At 37.2% G+C, this 15,137-nt stretch overlaps 1 protein-coding gene and 1 pseudogene across 4 annotated transcripts in view; both read left to right on the forward strand.

Moving 5' to 3' along the window:
- The window catches only part of ANXA7 (annexin A7), a 33,906-nt gene that overhangs the window by 14,118 nt on the left and 4,651 nt on the right, over positions 1-15,137 (forward strand). For 2 of the 3 annotated variants that reach the window (XM_079137078.1, XM_079137080.1), the window contains exons 3-10: positions 1,698-1,902; positions 2,692-2,802; positions 3,348-3,412; positions 3,839-3,904; positions 8,210-8,312; positions 8,527-8,621; positions 12,629-12,742; positions 12,950-13,120. In XM_079137078.1, the coding sequence (XP_078993204.1) occupies positions 1,698-1,902; positions 2,692-2,802; positions 3,348-3,412; positions 3,839-3,904; positions 8,210-8,312; positions 8,527-8,621; positions 12,629-12,742; positions 12,950-13,120 (930 nt within the window). The remainder of the gene's footprint in view (positions 1-1,697; positions 1,903-2,691; positions 2,803-3,347; positions 3,413-3,838; positions 3,905-8,209; positions 8,313-8,526; positions 8,622-12,628; positions 12,743-12,949; positions 13,121-15,137) is intronic. The other variant, XM_079137079.1, reaches the window with a different exon arrangement.
- LOC306659524 (cleavage and polyadenylation specificity factor subunit 5-like) lies at positions 8,629-12,621 on the forward strand (annotated as a pseudogene). The gene is made up of 2 exons: positions 8,629-9,549; positions 9,673-12,621. The product of its transcript is annotated as a cleavage and polyadenylation specificity factor subunit 5-like (transcript).

Below are 15,137 nucleotides of genomic sequence, written 5' to 3' on the forward strand. Positions count from 1 at the left end.
ATATAGGAGCAACCTGTTGCAGATCTTACAGATGTGCTGGAGCAGGGTTATAAATCAAATGTCCAAAGGTACCAAGTAGAATTAGTGAGTGAAAGCAGGTGCTGTAGGGAAACTATAGAGGCAGTTTTCATCTATGGGAAGTTAGTGGCTACACAGCTCTAGCCTGATATGGCTATGCAGGGAGATAGTTCCAGTGTTGCAAGATATTTTAATATTTCAAGAAAGCCAGAAACTTATATTTAGTGTGCAGTGGCCTAAATTTTTAAAATTCTAAAGTTTTAGAAAACGTTAACTGATATATGAGCTTATAAAACATGTAGGTAAGCTAAACTCATCCAATGAATCCCTGGTTTTTAACCATTGCATTAGGTTTAAAATAATGAAGAAGGACTTAGATAATTTGTAGTAGATCAGAGGGTCCGGGACTTGAGAGCTGTACCACTCTGAGGATGAAATTCATAGCTGAGGCATTCATAACTAAAAAGTGCACATTTCTGTTTAATATTCATAAGTGTGTTAGAGCTGTTATCTAACCCTAGGGGACTATAAAGAGGGGCTTATACAGGTGAATGATCATATGTGGATCTTTGTGTGAAATGAATATGTGGCTCTCCTGAATTTGTCATAGGAGGGATGAGAATTACTAATATGTCCTCAAGTCTGTACTGAACTGTACTCTGACAACCATTTCTGTCAGGCTTATTGCTAAAATAAACAACCCTCAAATCTCCATGATTTAACACATATATCTTGCTTGCTTCAGTTTCTTGGAAGCAGTGACAGGGCAGGGGTGGCGGGGAGGAGGACTTTTTTCTTATACTGCTTCAAGTTCCCAGGTTTCTTCCTTGTATTGATTCTACCATCCTCTCACACCTTCAAGTCTTTCACTGGATCCTCTTTGGATGGGAAATGAAGGAAGAGAGAGAACATGGAGGACTGAGCAGAGGTTTTTAGTGACCAGGCTAGAAGTGGCATGCATCACTTCTGTCTGCTTTCATTCACTGGTATTCAGTCATGTGGTCCTGCCTAACTGCAAGGAATTCAGGAAATGTAGTCTAGCTTTGTGACTGAGAAGAGTTTGTTTTGTTTATAGAGATCATCAGTGTTGCCCAGGCTGACCTTGAACTCATGGACTCAAATGATCCTCCTGCCTCATCCTCCTGAGTAGCTGGGAGTACAGGAATATGCCACTACACCTAGCTAGAAAGGATTTATTGAACACATTAAAGTCTGCCACTTGTAGATGTCTGTCTGAACTAAAATCCAAAATGTTACATCTTGTGTGTAATTGAATCACATATTTTTCTTTAATCCTATGCAACAGGTCCAGTTGTGTGTGTTTCTTGAAATAGAGAGGAGTGTCTCTCATATTTGCAGATGCTAGGAAAATGAAATCATGATCTTCGTTAGTTGTTTTTGAAGCCTTGGGGTTGGTAAGAACCTGGTTCTTTCAAATAGAGAAATGGACCCCTCTTTTCTGATCCAAGTAGAATTAAATTTAACTAAATTCTGAAAAGTGTCTGAGAAATTAGTATAGCACTTATAAAACTAGTGTAAGATGCTAGGACTTCTAATGAGATTTTTAAAAAGTAAAATAACAAGCTAAGCGACTTTGATGGTAGTTTTGTTCTTTTTTTTTAAATATGGGTCCTATTTCTCTGTGATCATATTCATTTAAAATTTTTCTGATTTTTCAGCCTGCAGGTCAGGAGTCATCTTTCCCACCTCCAGGTCAATATCCTTATCCTAGTGGCTTTCCTCCAATGGGAGGGGGTGCCTACCCACCAGCGCCAAGTGGTGCCTACCCGGGAGCTGGAGGCTACCCTGCATCTGGAGGTTATCCAGCCCCTGGAGGCTATCCTGGTGCCCCACAACCAGGGGGAGCTCCATCCTATCCTGGAGGTGAGTTATGGTTCATGGAATTAGTAGCAATTCAGGATTGCTAAAGTACTTTTTCTTTTATCTCTTTAATTCCTACTTGTTTTATAAGAGGTCAGAGTTGTTCTTAGTTAACATTGGACAGTAAGAGTAAATACCTACCTGGCAAAGTAGAAGGGTAAAGGTCCTCAGGGAACATGAAAGCTGGGAGCAGTCTAAATAATTCTGTGGAGGGAATTTGAATAAATTTCATGGTAATGATGGGGCAATATGTAACACTCTACTAGGTTATTTATAATTCCAAGAACTAACATGCTTCAGTTAGTATGACTTTAACCTTTAGAACAGCTTTATCGGAAGGTTTTTTAAAAAGAAGGAAAAAACCCTTAGCAATTTGTATGGTACATTAATAAGGAAAATGAGTGTAGTTAAAAAAAATAATAAAATAATAATAAATAATTATAAATTAAATAATTTATTTTTGGTACCAAGGATTGTACCTAGGGATGCTTAACCACTTAGCCCCAGCCCTTCATTGTTATTTTGAGACAGAGCCTTGCTAAATTCCTGAGGCTGGCTTTGAACTTGTGATTCTCTTGCCTCAGTCTCCCACGCCACTAGGATTAAGGCATGGGCCTCCTTGCCCAATTTGTAGTAAAAAAATTTTAAGGAGCTGGTGACAAACTGAATACTAGACACAGGGACTATTCTTACAGCATTACTAGCATATTTTTCCCCTGTTAACAATAGATAACTGAAGTTTTCTCTACAATCATGAGAACTTTCACTATAGCTTATTGAACTATTTTTTAGTTCCTCCAGGCCAAGGATATGGAGCCCCACCCAGTGGGGCAGGATTTTCTGGTTATCCACAGCCACCTGCACAGACTTACGGTGGTGGTCCAGCTCAGGTCCCACTACCTGGTAGGTATCAGCTAGCTGTTCAGAGAAGCAGTAAGATGATACTGTGAATTTTTCAATTGCCATTGAGAGAACTCAGTTTATGTTTGTGATAGTCTTCAGTGATGATGTATTTCTGTAATTTTAAATATCTGGTTTCATGAAACATAATAATTTAATAGACGTGCTTAATCAGTGAAATGGGGATGCAGAATCACTTTTTTGATTTAAAAATATCTCTGAAAGCCAAAAAGAAAACCTTTCAGGAATGTCTGTCCAGTTGTGTGCTACAAATGAAAATGCCCCTGGAGCTATAACCTGATAACCATTCCAGGTGGAATCAGAATTAAATGTGGGTCAAATGTAAAAATAAATAAGTAATTTGTTAGTGTTATGTAGAACAAGGAATATTAAAGGTTCTATGACCCAGATTGATTTTAGAGTTGTATCCTAGTGTGTCATCCTGTGATAGCATGAATGTTCTCCTATGTTTTCATATTGATAATGATCAGTGTTGTTCTGAATAATTGTCATATAACCTGTTTTTGTTGATATTGTTTAATATTTAGGTGGCTTTCCTGGAGGACAGATGCCTTCTCAGTATCCTGGAGGACAAGCTCCTTACCCTAGTCAGGTATTTTTGCCTTTACCTTTTAAATTTAGTCTGGGAAACTGGAAAATGCCGTAGAAGGGTACCACTCCTTTGCTGATGTTAGAGGTTTCTGTGAGGCACAGGAAGTGGTCTATTACAGTAACTAGACTTTAATCTTTGCTTCTGATAGATCCCTTGCTGTCTTTTGTCCATCAGCTTTTAGTATCCTGATAACTTCAGGATAAGACACATATAGATCCTTCTTACAGATAATGATGCTCGTAATTTTATTCTAGAGATTCACTTGGGTTCTCAGCATTGGTTTTAGTTCTTTTTCCTGTTTCCTGCCCTTACCAGCAATTATAACTATGAACTTGGGTCATTGGGTGATTGGAATTTCTGACAGTGATTTATGAAGGGTTGTTTTGTTTCTCACTTTTCCATCTGTACTTTCCACTCTTCTTTCAGATCAATACAGAATCCTTTCCTTCCTATCCTGTTTTTTCTCCTGTTTCTTTGGATTATAGCAGTGAAGTGAGTAAGGTTTTCTAATGTTCTTTAATCACTAGATCCTCTCCATGCTACATGCCTCTAATTGTTTCTGGTTTCTCATGCATTTTTCTCTCATCACTTCCTTGAAAGCTAAACTATATGGATTTTATCTTTTTGTCACTGTATTGCTGGGCAGAGCTTTTAAACATGGTAGTTGGTTAAATATGTTGCATCAATTTCTTTGTAGTCCCAGAAGGTTTCCCATATATATGTATATGAACTCTTAATCCCATCTCTATAGATATCCTGCTTTATTATATTTCTTTTTGGTGGTGCTGGAGATTGAACCTAGTGTCTGAGCATGTGAGGCAGGCATTCTGCCACTGAGCTACACCCCCAACCCAATAGCTCCTTATTTTAATACTGTGTTATTTTTTTATGTGCTGTTTTTATTTTTTTATTCTTTTTAGATATAGAGACGGTAGAGTATATGACAGAGTATATTTTGATGTACATACATGAAGTATATCTCATTATAATTAGGGCAATACTGTTTTATTCTTAAATTGCTTTATTATTTTATAAGCAGTACACTTTTATCTTTTATTGATTTTCCCTATTATATATTAATAAAGGTCTAGGATTTTCAAGCTTATTTTAGACTGGGGTGTAGAACAGGAAGAGAAATACCTTAGTGAATCATTTTGGCTCACTTTCCTGATTTGAGAAATTTGAGATCCAGAGAGGTAACTCTTCTAGGATCCACAGTTAGGGAAAGGCAAAGGTGAGACCTGATTGTAGCTCTTCCGACTTTCAGATCAGAGTGTCTCTGTTACACTGTGCTGCTTTGCCAGTACAGTAGATGACATTCCTCTGAAGCATGTAGTAAATGACTTTCGGTCCTTTTTTTATTATTAAAGTTGATTATTCATCATATTATAAATCTATGATCAATCACTTTTGTTATAAGAATTTTGATTTTAGTTTATGCAGACCTAGCTTTAAAGACATCATCTTATAATTCAACATTTTTTAAACACAAAACACTAAAATTAAAATATATACACATATACAACTTATTTTGTGTAACAATTACCACCTTAAGCTAGAACTAAAATTAATAGGTAGACCTAGCAGCTTCGGAGGCTAAGACAGGAGGTTCGCGGATTCAAAGCCAGCCTCAGCAACTTAGGCCCTAAGCAACTCAGTGAGAACCTGTCTCTAAATAAAATATTAAAAAGGGCTGGGGATGTGTCTCGGTGATTAAGTGCCCCTGGGTTCAATCCCCAGTATTTAAACAAAAAAAAAAAAAAAAAAAAAAAAGAAAGAAAGAAATAGGTAGAAGTTAACAGAGCAGTAGGTTGTGGAAGAACTTTTATTTGTACTTTTTTATACTATTGGAGATTGAACCCAGAGGTGCTATACCACCACTTAGCTACATCCCCAGCCCTGTTTGTTTATTTTTAAAATTTTTGAGGCAGGGTCTAGCTAAGTAGGCCAGAATGACCTCAAACTTTTGTTCCTCTTGCCTCAGCCACCAGAGTAGTTGCGATTGTAGGCATGCACCATTGTGCCCATCTGGCTGGAAGAGGTTTTAGGTGGAAGTAGAATAGGCAATCATGTGAGACATGTGGTCCATCATTGAATTCCTCATGTAGAGGTTGATTGATGTGACTGTAGGTGTGCATGTACGTGTGTATGTGTCTGCATAAAGGAAGACACAAAGAAAAAAAATGGTCTCTTATGTGGGTAATAGGGATAGTTAATCTCTTTGATCCAACTCTAATTCTGGTAGTTATTCAGTAGGAAGGTTGAAATCAACTGGGTACTAAAGGGGAGTGGGGACTTTTTTTTTTTAATGTACAGGGATTGAACTTAACCACTGAACCACATCCCAGCCCTTTTTTATTTTTATTTTTGGTACTGGGGATTGAACCCAGAGTGCTTAGCCACTGAGCTACATCCCCAGCCTGTTTCATTTTTTATTTTGAGACAGAGTCTCATTAAGTTGCTTAGCGCCTTGTTAAGGTGCTTAAACTGACTTTGAGCTCACAGTCCTCCTTCCTCAGCACCTAGCAAAGGGAAGGACTTCTCTTAGCAGACACAGTGCTGAGAAATCTCCCCTAGAGCTTTGGTTGTTAAGAATATAGACTGCTTTCTTTGAATTCAGTATAATTCCTGGAGGATGATAATATTCTTGAAGATTCATTTCTAACTTAGCCTTTCAACATAGAATACATCAACATTTTTCTCTACAGATGAAAAATAAAATATTTTTCTTTTAGGAAAAAAGGAAATCAGTGGGAATCAAATAGTGCATGTTGACAGTTCATTTCTCTAACTGTTCTGATCAGTTTATTAAACACAAGGTCTTCTGCCCTCCTAAGGATTTAGGCAACAGTAGCTTATATTAGTGGATAGTATCTTAGTTTGTTGATACAACAGGGCTTATGTAAGAATAGTATGTTGAAATTTTTATATACTTGAATATTTGCTACAAGTAGAATAATTAATAGTTCTTCCTTAAAACCATTATAGGAATATTTGTTAGTATTCTGCTTATGTTCTTGGCTTAGAAACTAGTAAGTGGGAGGAATTATTGACCATAACAATATTATCTTGGTACTGTGTCCCAGTGGTAGAGTGCATGCCTAGCATGTTCAAGCTCTGGGTTTATTCCCCATTGCTGGCAAAGTAAGGTTTTTTGTTTTGTTTTGTTTTTGCGGTGCTGGGGATTGAACCCAGGGCCTTGTGCTTACGAGGCAAGCATGCTGCCAACTGAGCTATATCCCCAGCCCAGTAAAAGTTTTCTTGAAAGGCCATTGAAAGATGGTCATGTCCCCTTCTCCCCACGGACTTTAACCCAGGTATATTGTTGTATTCTGTAAGTATAAATTTTAAATTCAGTTTTAGTGGCTTAAAAAGCAGTTTGAGGGGCTGGGAAGATAGCTTAGTTGGTAGAGTGCTTGCCTTGTAAGCACAAGGCCCTGGGTTCAATTCCCAGCACCCAAAAAAAAAAAAAAAAAAAAAGCAGTTTGATCATTTATATTTTGAAATAATATTGATTGCATATTTAAATGATAATACTTTGAAGATAGTAGGTAAAATAAAACATATTACAATTAAATATTTTGAAAAATTTATGGAGTATTATCTTGCTTCATTCCATCCCTTATAAATCTGACTTAGAACATTTTAAGAAAACTACCTAATTGTTTTATAGCATTGTATTTAGGATGAAATACTGTTACCCAACCTCAGACCTTATTTAAATTTTACCAGTTGTCCCAATGATGGCCTTTCTGGTTCAGGATCAAATCCAGAATGAAACACTGAATTTATTGTCAATCCTTCAAGGACTCTTTAATCTGAAATAGTACTTTAAGCTCTTGTTCATGACCTTTACACTTTTGAAGAACACTGTCATTTATTCTGCAAAACGTTTCTTAACTTGGGTTTGTTTGATGTTTCCTCATGATTAAATTCAGGTTATTCCTTTTTGGCAGGAATACCACAAAAATGTTGTTTCCCTAGCATATCATATCCATATTCCATTACTAGTAAATTATTTTGATCACTTATTTAAAATATTGCCTGCTCAGTTTCTCTGCTACAATAATAATACAAACTATGCAGTTATCTTGGTTCTGGTTATACTTTTGTCTAATTTTAGCATGCTTGAAAATCCTTGCCTGAAACAGTTATTACTATGGTGTTTGTCAAATGGCAATTTTTTTTATTTCCATGTAGATTTGTACTTTAAAAATATAGTCCATGTTTTGCTCTCTGGTTTCTTTCCTTATAAAATAGATGAAGAATATTGTACTTTTCAGAATCTTTAATCGTCACTCTTTCATTTTGTGGTTTTAGTATAAAACATTTATTTTTAATAAACAGGGCCTTTGGAGGAAACGAAGAGATATTACCAAAATTATATTACTAGTTTGAAAACTTCTTGGGCTGTCATGTCTATTTGACTAAAGCCATATTCTGCCTTAAAAACATTTTCATTCATCTCACACTTGTTTAGGTATCAGTTCTTTTTACTTCCTTCTAGCAAAAAGGAAGTCAATGCATAAGAAGACTGTAACTTTAATTTCACAAGTTTGACCCTTTTGTCTCCTTGAAGTTTGGAGTCTGACTCTATTGGTAGGAGAAAAATCTGTTCTGAAATGGGATAGGTCTTTCCTATTTGTTCCAGAATGAGCCCTGGTAACAAAATGCTCATATCCTTGACTTTAAACCCAAATGTTGACCTTCTTGCCTAAAGAGTGATATCAGGAGAATCTTTAAGTTGCCTTATTGTCAACAGAGAATCCTGATTTGGATCTTACGTTTTGTTCTCAGCCTGCAGCTGTGACTCAGGGCACTCAAGGGACCATCCGACCAGCTGCCAGCTTCGATGCTTTGAGAGATGCAGAAATTCTCCGTAAAGCAATGAAGGGATTTGGTAAGGAAAACAGATTTTGTCTTTTATAAGAAATTAAAGCAATTAACTCTAAAGTAAAATAAATCTTATGTCATAAACCAAGTTCCTGTGGAGCCTGTGTGCCCATGCTTCATTTTATTTTGGTGCATACTGCCTTGTAAGCCTTCTATGGAATGATCTCCAGTAGCACCCAACATAGATTTCATCCTTACTTAAATGTGTATGGCTCTTCCAGGGACAGATGAGCAGGCAATCGTGGATATTGTGGCCAGTCGTTCCAATGATCAGAGGCAAAAAATTAAAGCAGCTTTTAAGACCATGTATGGCAAGGTATGGGTTTTTGTTTTTGTGTTTATCCTTTTCTTTAGTGAGCACAAGCAGGGGCAGGTAGACTGTATTCATTTCAGATTGGATGCTATATTTTTGTTAGTTCCTTTAGTACAGTGGAGAAACAACTAGTTTACAGACTCAGGAGTGGTGTATTCACTATGTATTTCTCTTAAAAGCCTTTTTCGTTCTGGAGAAGTCCTTGATCTCATAGTCATACCTTATACTATCTTGTGTGTGAGAGTTGTTCAGTAGAAAGTAAATTATCAACATAATCACAATCTCCTTATAGTGGAATTCAAGGCTTATTACATAACCCCTGCCTAATTCTTGGTCCTTGGCATGTTCCGTATTAAAATTATATGAACTTCTGGCATATGTTCGCCTTCTATTGTATTCTCCTATCAGTGGCAGCCGCTAGCAGCTAAGCAGGATGCAGATAACCACTGGCGCCTGGGTCTCCCCTGATTCCCGCTGTCTGCTCCCCACCATTTCCGGAGCTCACCTGCATGTCTGTGGTTCTACCCAATCGTTTGCATATGGGCTGGCCCAACGGGTGACCCCCTTTGGCAACAAATACATCCAACAGACCAATCCCCTCACCCTGGAGTGCATAATCAACCTGTACCCTCTTACCAATTATACTTTTGATACAAAGGAACCCCTCTATGAGAAGGACAGCTCTGTTGCAGCCAGATTTTAGCACATGAAGGAGGAATTTGATAAAATTGGAATGAAAAGGACTGTAAAAGGGGTTCTGATTATACATGAGCACTTACCCCATGTGTTACTGCTACATCTGGGAAAACTTTCTTCAAATTACCTGATGGTGAACTTCACCTAGAAGATAAAGTTAAAGGACTAACACGAGACACTAGGTCATCAAGATGGAGTCCTGAAAAATTGGGTCATTGATTACTGCATTGGTAACTGATGGAGACCAAATTTTTTTTTTGTTTTTGTTTTGTTTTTTTTTTGTTTGTGGTGCTGGGGATTGAACCCAGGGCCTTGTGCTTGCAAGGCAAGCACTCTACCAACTGAGCTATCTCCCTAGCCCTGGAGACCAAATTTTGAACCTCAATATCGATATATTCCTGTACACATTCCAAAGCCTAAAGAACATAAGAAATTGTTTCTGGTTCAACTTCAATAGAAAGCATTGTTTGCCGTCCCTAAAACTTAAAAGCTGGTAGCTGCACCATTGTTCGACTTGTGTGACCATACACCAGCATATGGACCCATCATTTCTCCTCTTCCTCAGCTGTTGAACATGTTCAATTTTAGATACATCTGAGTACCTGCAGCTGAGGAGAAGTAAAAGAAGCTGTCTGTGAGCACAACTATACACAGTGTAGAAGAATAAACATTTGAGTAAAGTTTTTTTGATTTTATCCCTTTCCCAATCCCTAAATTGCCACCTGCTTTCTGTTGTTTGAATAGTAAAGTTAATATGAGGAACTAGAGAGTGAAGTAAACAATTGTAATAGTGTTTATTTACTTTTGGTTGTACTCAAACTTTTTTGTACAACATTAAAGCAAACTTAAAAAAATTACATGGAGCTGGATGTGGTGGCGCATACCTGTAGTCCCAGTGACTTGGGAGGCTGAAGCAGGAGGATCTCAAGTTCAAAGCCAGCCTCAGCAACTTAGGGAGGCCCTAAACAACTCAGTGAAACCCCAACTCTAAATAAAATACAAAAAAGGGCTGGGGATGTGGCTCAGTGGTTAAGTGCCCCTGGGTTCAATTCCCAGTACAAAAAAAAAAAAAATTATGGAAATACTTGCCATTCTCTGTGGTCTCTAATACTTCTGTGTTTTGTACCATGCTGTGTCCTAGCCTATTACACCTTTTTTTTCTGCATGACCAACAACTTCAAGACTGGGTTTGAATATCTACTACTCTGATATTTCTGTCATTGCTCTGGGCAGAATTTAACTGTTCCTTCCACTCTGGCCCCATAGCACTTTGTAAAACCAATCACTTTGTATCACCAATCTCATAGGACCCCCCCACTAAAACAACAACAAAAAACTGCGGAGCTTCCCTAAGACAATCCATGTTGTGTTCATCACTGTGCCTACACTTCCAAGTGTGCAATAGCAAGTAACTTCTTAATATTTGCTGAATGGATGATCATTGATTAAATCCAGCAAGTCTAACAAGTGCCATCCTTCTTCAGATTTAATGAGAAAAACTGAGCAGCACTGCTAACCTATTTATACAGGAGTCCTCAAAATTTCCTAGTATCTTCTGCATCCAGTTTACTTTTCTCAGAATGGGGTAGTGGTTCCTCAATCAAGCCTTGCATATTCTACTCTGCCTTTCCCTCTGCCCAACCCAGATTCACTACTACTGTTACCTTTTTTTTTTTTTTTTTTTTGGGAGGGCAGGTGCTGGGGATCAAACCCAGGACCTCATGCATGCTAGGCAAACACTCTACCACTAAGCCATATACATATCTTTATTCTTAAGATTGAGTGTGCAAACACAAGCCTTAGACTTCCTTAAATAAGTTCAGTATCAGATTCACTTTTCTTAGATTTTCCATGTTAGGAATTTCTTAAGTTCGTATCTAGTCAGTGCTATGCTATCTTGAATTTTCTCAGATATTGTGTTAGAATTAAAACTAAACTTACAACTTATTTTCCTTATCCTGGCTATCTTGTCTCGTGACTTATTAGTAAAATGATTCTTCTTGAATACTGTGGAGTCATTTTTTACTCCATATTTATCAATTAGCCAGTGCATATTTATTCAGGACCTTCTATATGCCAGGACTACCTTGTTCTAACAATTTTATTTACTAAGTTTTATTCTATAAAATGACTTTTTAAAATGTCTTTTGTATACTTTATTTCCATTGCTACTGCCTAAGTCCAAGCTTGCCTGCCTGCCTTTCTTCCTGTCTGTCTCTTTCTTCTTGTCTTTGTCTCTTTCTTTCTCTCTCTCTCTCTCTCTCTCTCTCTCTCACTTTTTCATGATGCTGGGGATCAAACTTACACTAAACAAGTGCTTTACCTCTGAGCTACACTCGCAGCTCAAGTCCAGGTCTTTATTACTACTTAACTACATATTTCAATAGCCTAAATGTTGTCATGTATAGCCTATTTGTTGCCATGGTCCATCCTGTATTTTGTTGCTATTTATATCAATACTATCTTCTTGCATAAAAGTTTCCAGTGGCTCCTCCCAGAAAGTAATCCACAATTTAGTTTGCTATGAAACCTTCTTATCTAACAAAATCAGTTGTCTTTATTATTCTATTGAGCAATCTTTGCTCATTCTTGCATAGTGATTCTCAAATGTAACTGAACACCATCAAGAATTTTAGAACTTAAAAACACAAAGAATTTCTAAGTGTTAGCCCTGGACATGAATTTTTAAAGAAGCTGTATGGATGATTTTAATGCTGGGAACCACTCCTCTTTTCCTTGTTTATGTTCCATCTTTCTGCCTGAAATACCCTTTTCTTTTTTCTTTGCCTGCTAATTGTCTTAAGTATCTGCAAAATCTGAACGAAAAGCTTTTTCTGAGCTCTCTAGTCCTTTAAAACTTTCATGTTTCAACTTTTTCTGTTTATTTCTGTGCTCCATGTCTGGTGCTGGAGTATGAGTTGGCATGTATTCTCTTTTTAGATGTTTATCTTTCCAAGTGAGAGCAAAATGATGATGACTTCTACTTCCTCATAGAACCAGTTTTTTGTACTAAGTAAATATCTGTTTATCATATTGTTAATCTGAGTTTTTATTTATTCCGTGTATTCCTCATCTTTGAACTGCAGAATTTCTCAAATGTTCATAGGTTGAATAATACTTATCTGCTCAAATGTAACACATTTCCAACATATGTATTATTTCTTAGTATAACTATATCAGATTTGCTAATTTCAGATTTGAAATTCGGGTTTTTCTAAAGCAATTCCATTTCATTTTTTCATATTTTTCTTAAAAGCTTTAAGTGATAAAATTTGGAGCATATGTATGCTTATCTTACATTTGTAATTAAACAGGATTTAATCAAAGATCTCAAGTCAGAATTGAGTGGAAATATGGAAGAACTGATTCTTGCCCTGTTCATGCCTCCTACATATTATGATGCCTGGAGTTTACGGAATGCAATGCAGGTACTTTGTCATTAACTGCATTTTATTCTATTTCTTATGTAAAACCCCACAAATTACAGTGGTTCTGAATTTTCATATCTGAAATAGTTTTTCAGTTCTAGAAGACAAGTATTTCATGGAACAGTAAAATATAATTACTTTTAGTAATTAAAAATTAAGATTTTGCTTTTCTTGTATGTAATTTACCCTTTTCTTCATTTCATGTAGGGAGCAGGAACTCAGGAACGTGTATTGATTGAGATTTTGTGTACAAGAACAAATCAAGAAATCCGAGAAATTGTCAGATGTTATCAATCAGAATTTGGACGAGACCTTGAAAAGGACATTAAGTCAGATACATCAGGACATTTTGAACGTTTACTTGTATCCATGTGCCAGGTGAGCATAGCGTGAATGTGTGTATTAGAGGGAACATACTTTACTGCCAATTTCTAATGAGCATTCTTACTCATTTTAATATTTAGCCACCTTGGAGTATTGCCATCTTTCAGAGGAATAGCACAAATTTGGTATACAGGTTTCTTTGAGTTACTACTGGGATTTATTTCTGCAAATTTGGATTTTGTAAGAAATCAGAAATTAACAAGATTTCATGGAAACAGAACCCAGCTTTAGGCTCGTGACTAGGATGGGGATAAAACTGTACATTTAAGTTTAGCAGTGTCCTGCCGGTTATATTGGACCAACTGAAGATACGCAGGACTGTCACAGACATGCTAGAGTGAGTGAGAAGTATGTAAGGAGAGCTAGAAATGCAAAAAATGTTTCAGAGTTCATATTAATACCATGATTAGCATCTTCCTTAATTCAATTTCTCAAATGTGCTGCAGAAGTGACAGAATACTCCAAACAGGTATTTGGAATGAAAAAGTGTTTAACATTTCTAGTAATTAGAGAAATACAATTCAAAACCACCTTAAAGGTCTAGGGATATAGCTCAGTTGGTAAAGTGCTTGCCTCACATGCACAAGGCCCTAGGTTCAATCCCCAGCACCACAAAACAGAAAAAAAAAAACACCTTAAGAGTGATCTCACTCCAGTTAGAATGGCTATTATCAAGAATACAAGCAATCATAGGTGTTGGTAAGGATGTGGGGAAAAGGTGTGCTCATACATTGCTGGTGGAGTTGCAAATTGGTGCAGCCACTATGGAAAGCAGTATGAAGATTCCTCAGAAAACTTAGAATGGACCCACCATTTGACCCAGTTATCCTACTCCTCGGTTTATACCCAAAGGACTTAAAATCAGCATACTACGGTAACCAGGCACGTCAATGTGTATAGCAGCTCAATTCACAATAGCTAGTTGGTGGAACCAAACTAGATACCCTTCAGTAGATGAATGGATAAAGAAACTGTGGTAGTTATACACAATGGAATATTATTCAGCCATAAAGAAGAATAAAATATGGTGTTTGCAGGTAAATGGATGGAGTTGGAGAATATCATACTAAATGAAATAAGCCAAGCCCAAAAAAAAGGCCCAGTGTTTTCTCTGATAAGTAGATGCTGATATATAACGGGGGTGGGGGCGGGCAAGGGAAGAATGGAGGAACTTTGGATTGTGTAGAGGGAAATGAGGGGGAAGGAGACAAATATCATTACCCATGTACATATATGATTACATGAATGGTCTGAAATCTTCAGTGTGTACAACCATAGAAATGAAAAGTTGTACCCCATTTGTGTACAATGAATCAAAATGCAGTCTGTAAAAAGAAAAATACAGAAAGGTTGAGGGTTTGTTTGAGAAAGAGATGATACAAAAGACTAGCATACAGATTCAGTGTAAGGAGTTATTGGCTGTCCTACTAGTGCACATGTCTTGAGGGATCTAAAAGTAGAAGGAGGGACTCTTGAAACCCAAGGAGGTAATTGGAGAAAGTGCAAAAGTTAAGAGATATGGAAATGAGAAAAATCAAACAGATGGGTTGAGGGGAATTAAATTCTCGAACAACAGAGTAACAGCAGGGAAGTAATTTAGCATTTAGAAAGAACAAGGAAGAAAACAGGAACCGATAATGGTAAAAAAGTGATATTAAGATTTTACATGAGGTGCCGAGTTTCTCTTTATGCAGGCAGGGTTCAAGCCCAGGCATACTTTCCAGGGTTTGAGTAGAGGAGTAGCCTCCTAGAAAAGGGGACTGTATTTTGGGTGTGAGTCCAAAGGCAGTGGTCAGGGAAATTTTCCTGAGCATCTTTTTCTGTGCTATGTTCAGTTACCCATTTAAAATATCCCTCTACATATTCCTTGTGCCAAGTACTACTTAGAAAACACTCTTCACTTTGCGGGAGCATCTTTCCAAACCTCTAAAGACACCAAACCTCTAAAGAGCAGCCTTGAATTAAGATTATACTTGTGGGGCTGGGGTTGTAGCCCAGTGGTGTATGTAGC

This window comes from Sciurus vulgaris (assembly GCF_902686455.1).
Source record: "Sciurus vulgaris genome assembly, chromosome: 4".
Classification (NCBI taxonomy): Eukaryota; Metazoa; Chordata; class Mammalia; order Rodentia; family Sciuridae; genus Sciurus; species Sciurus vulgaris.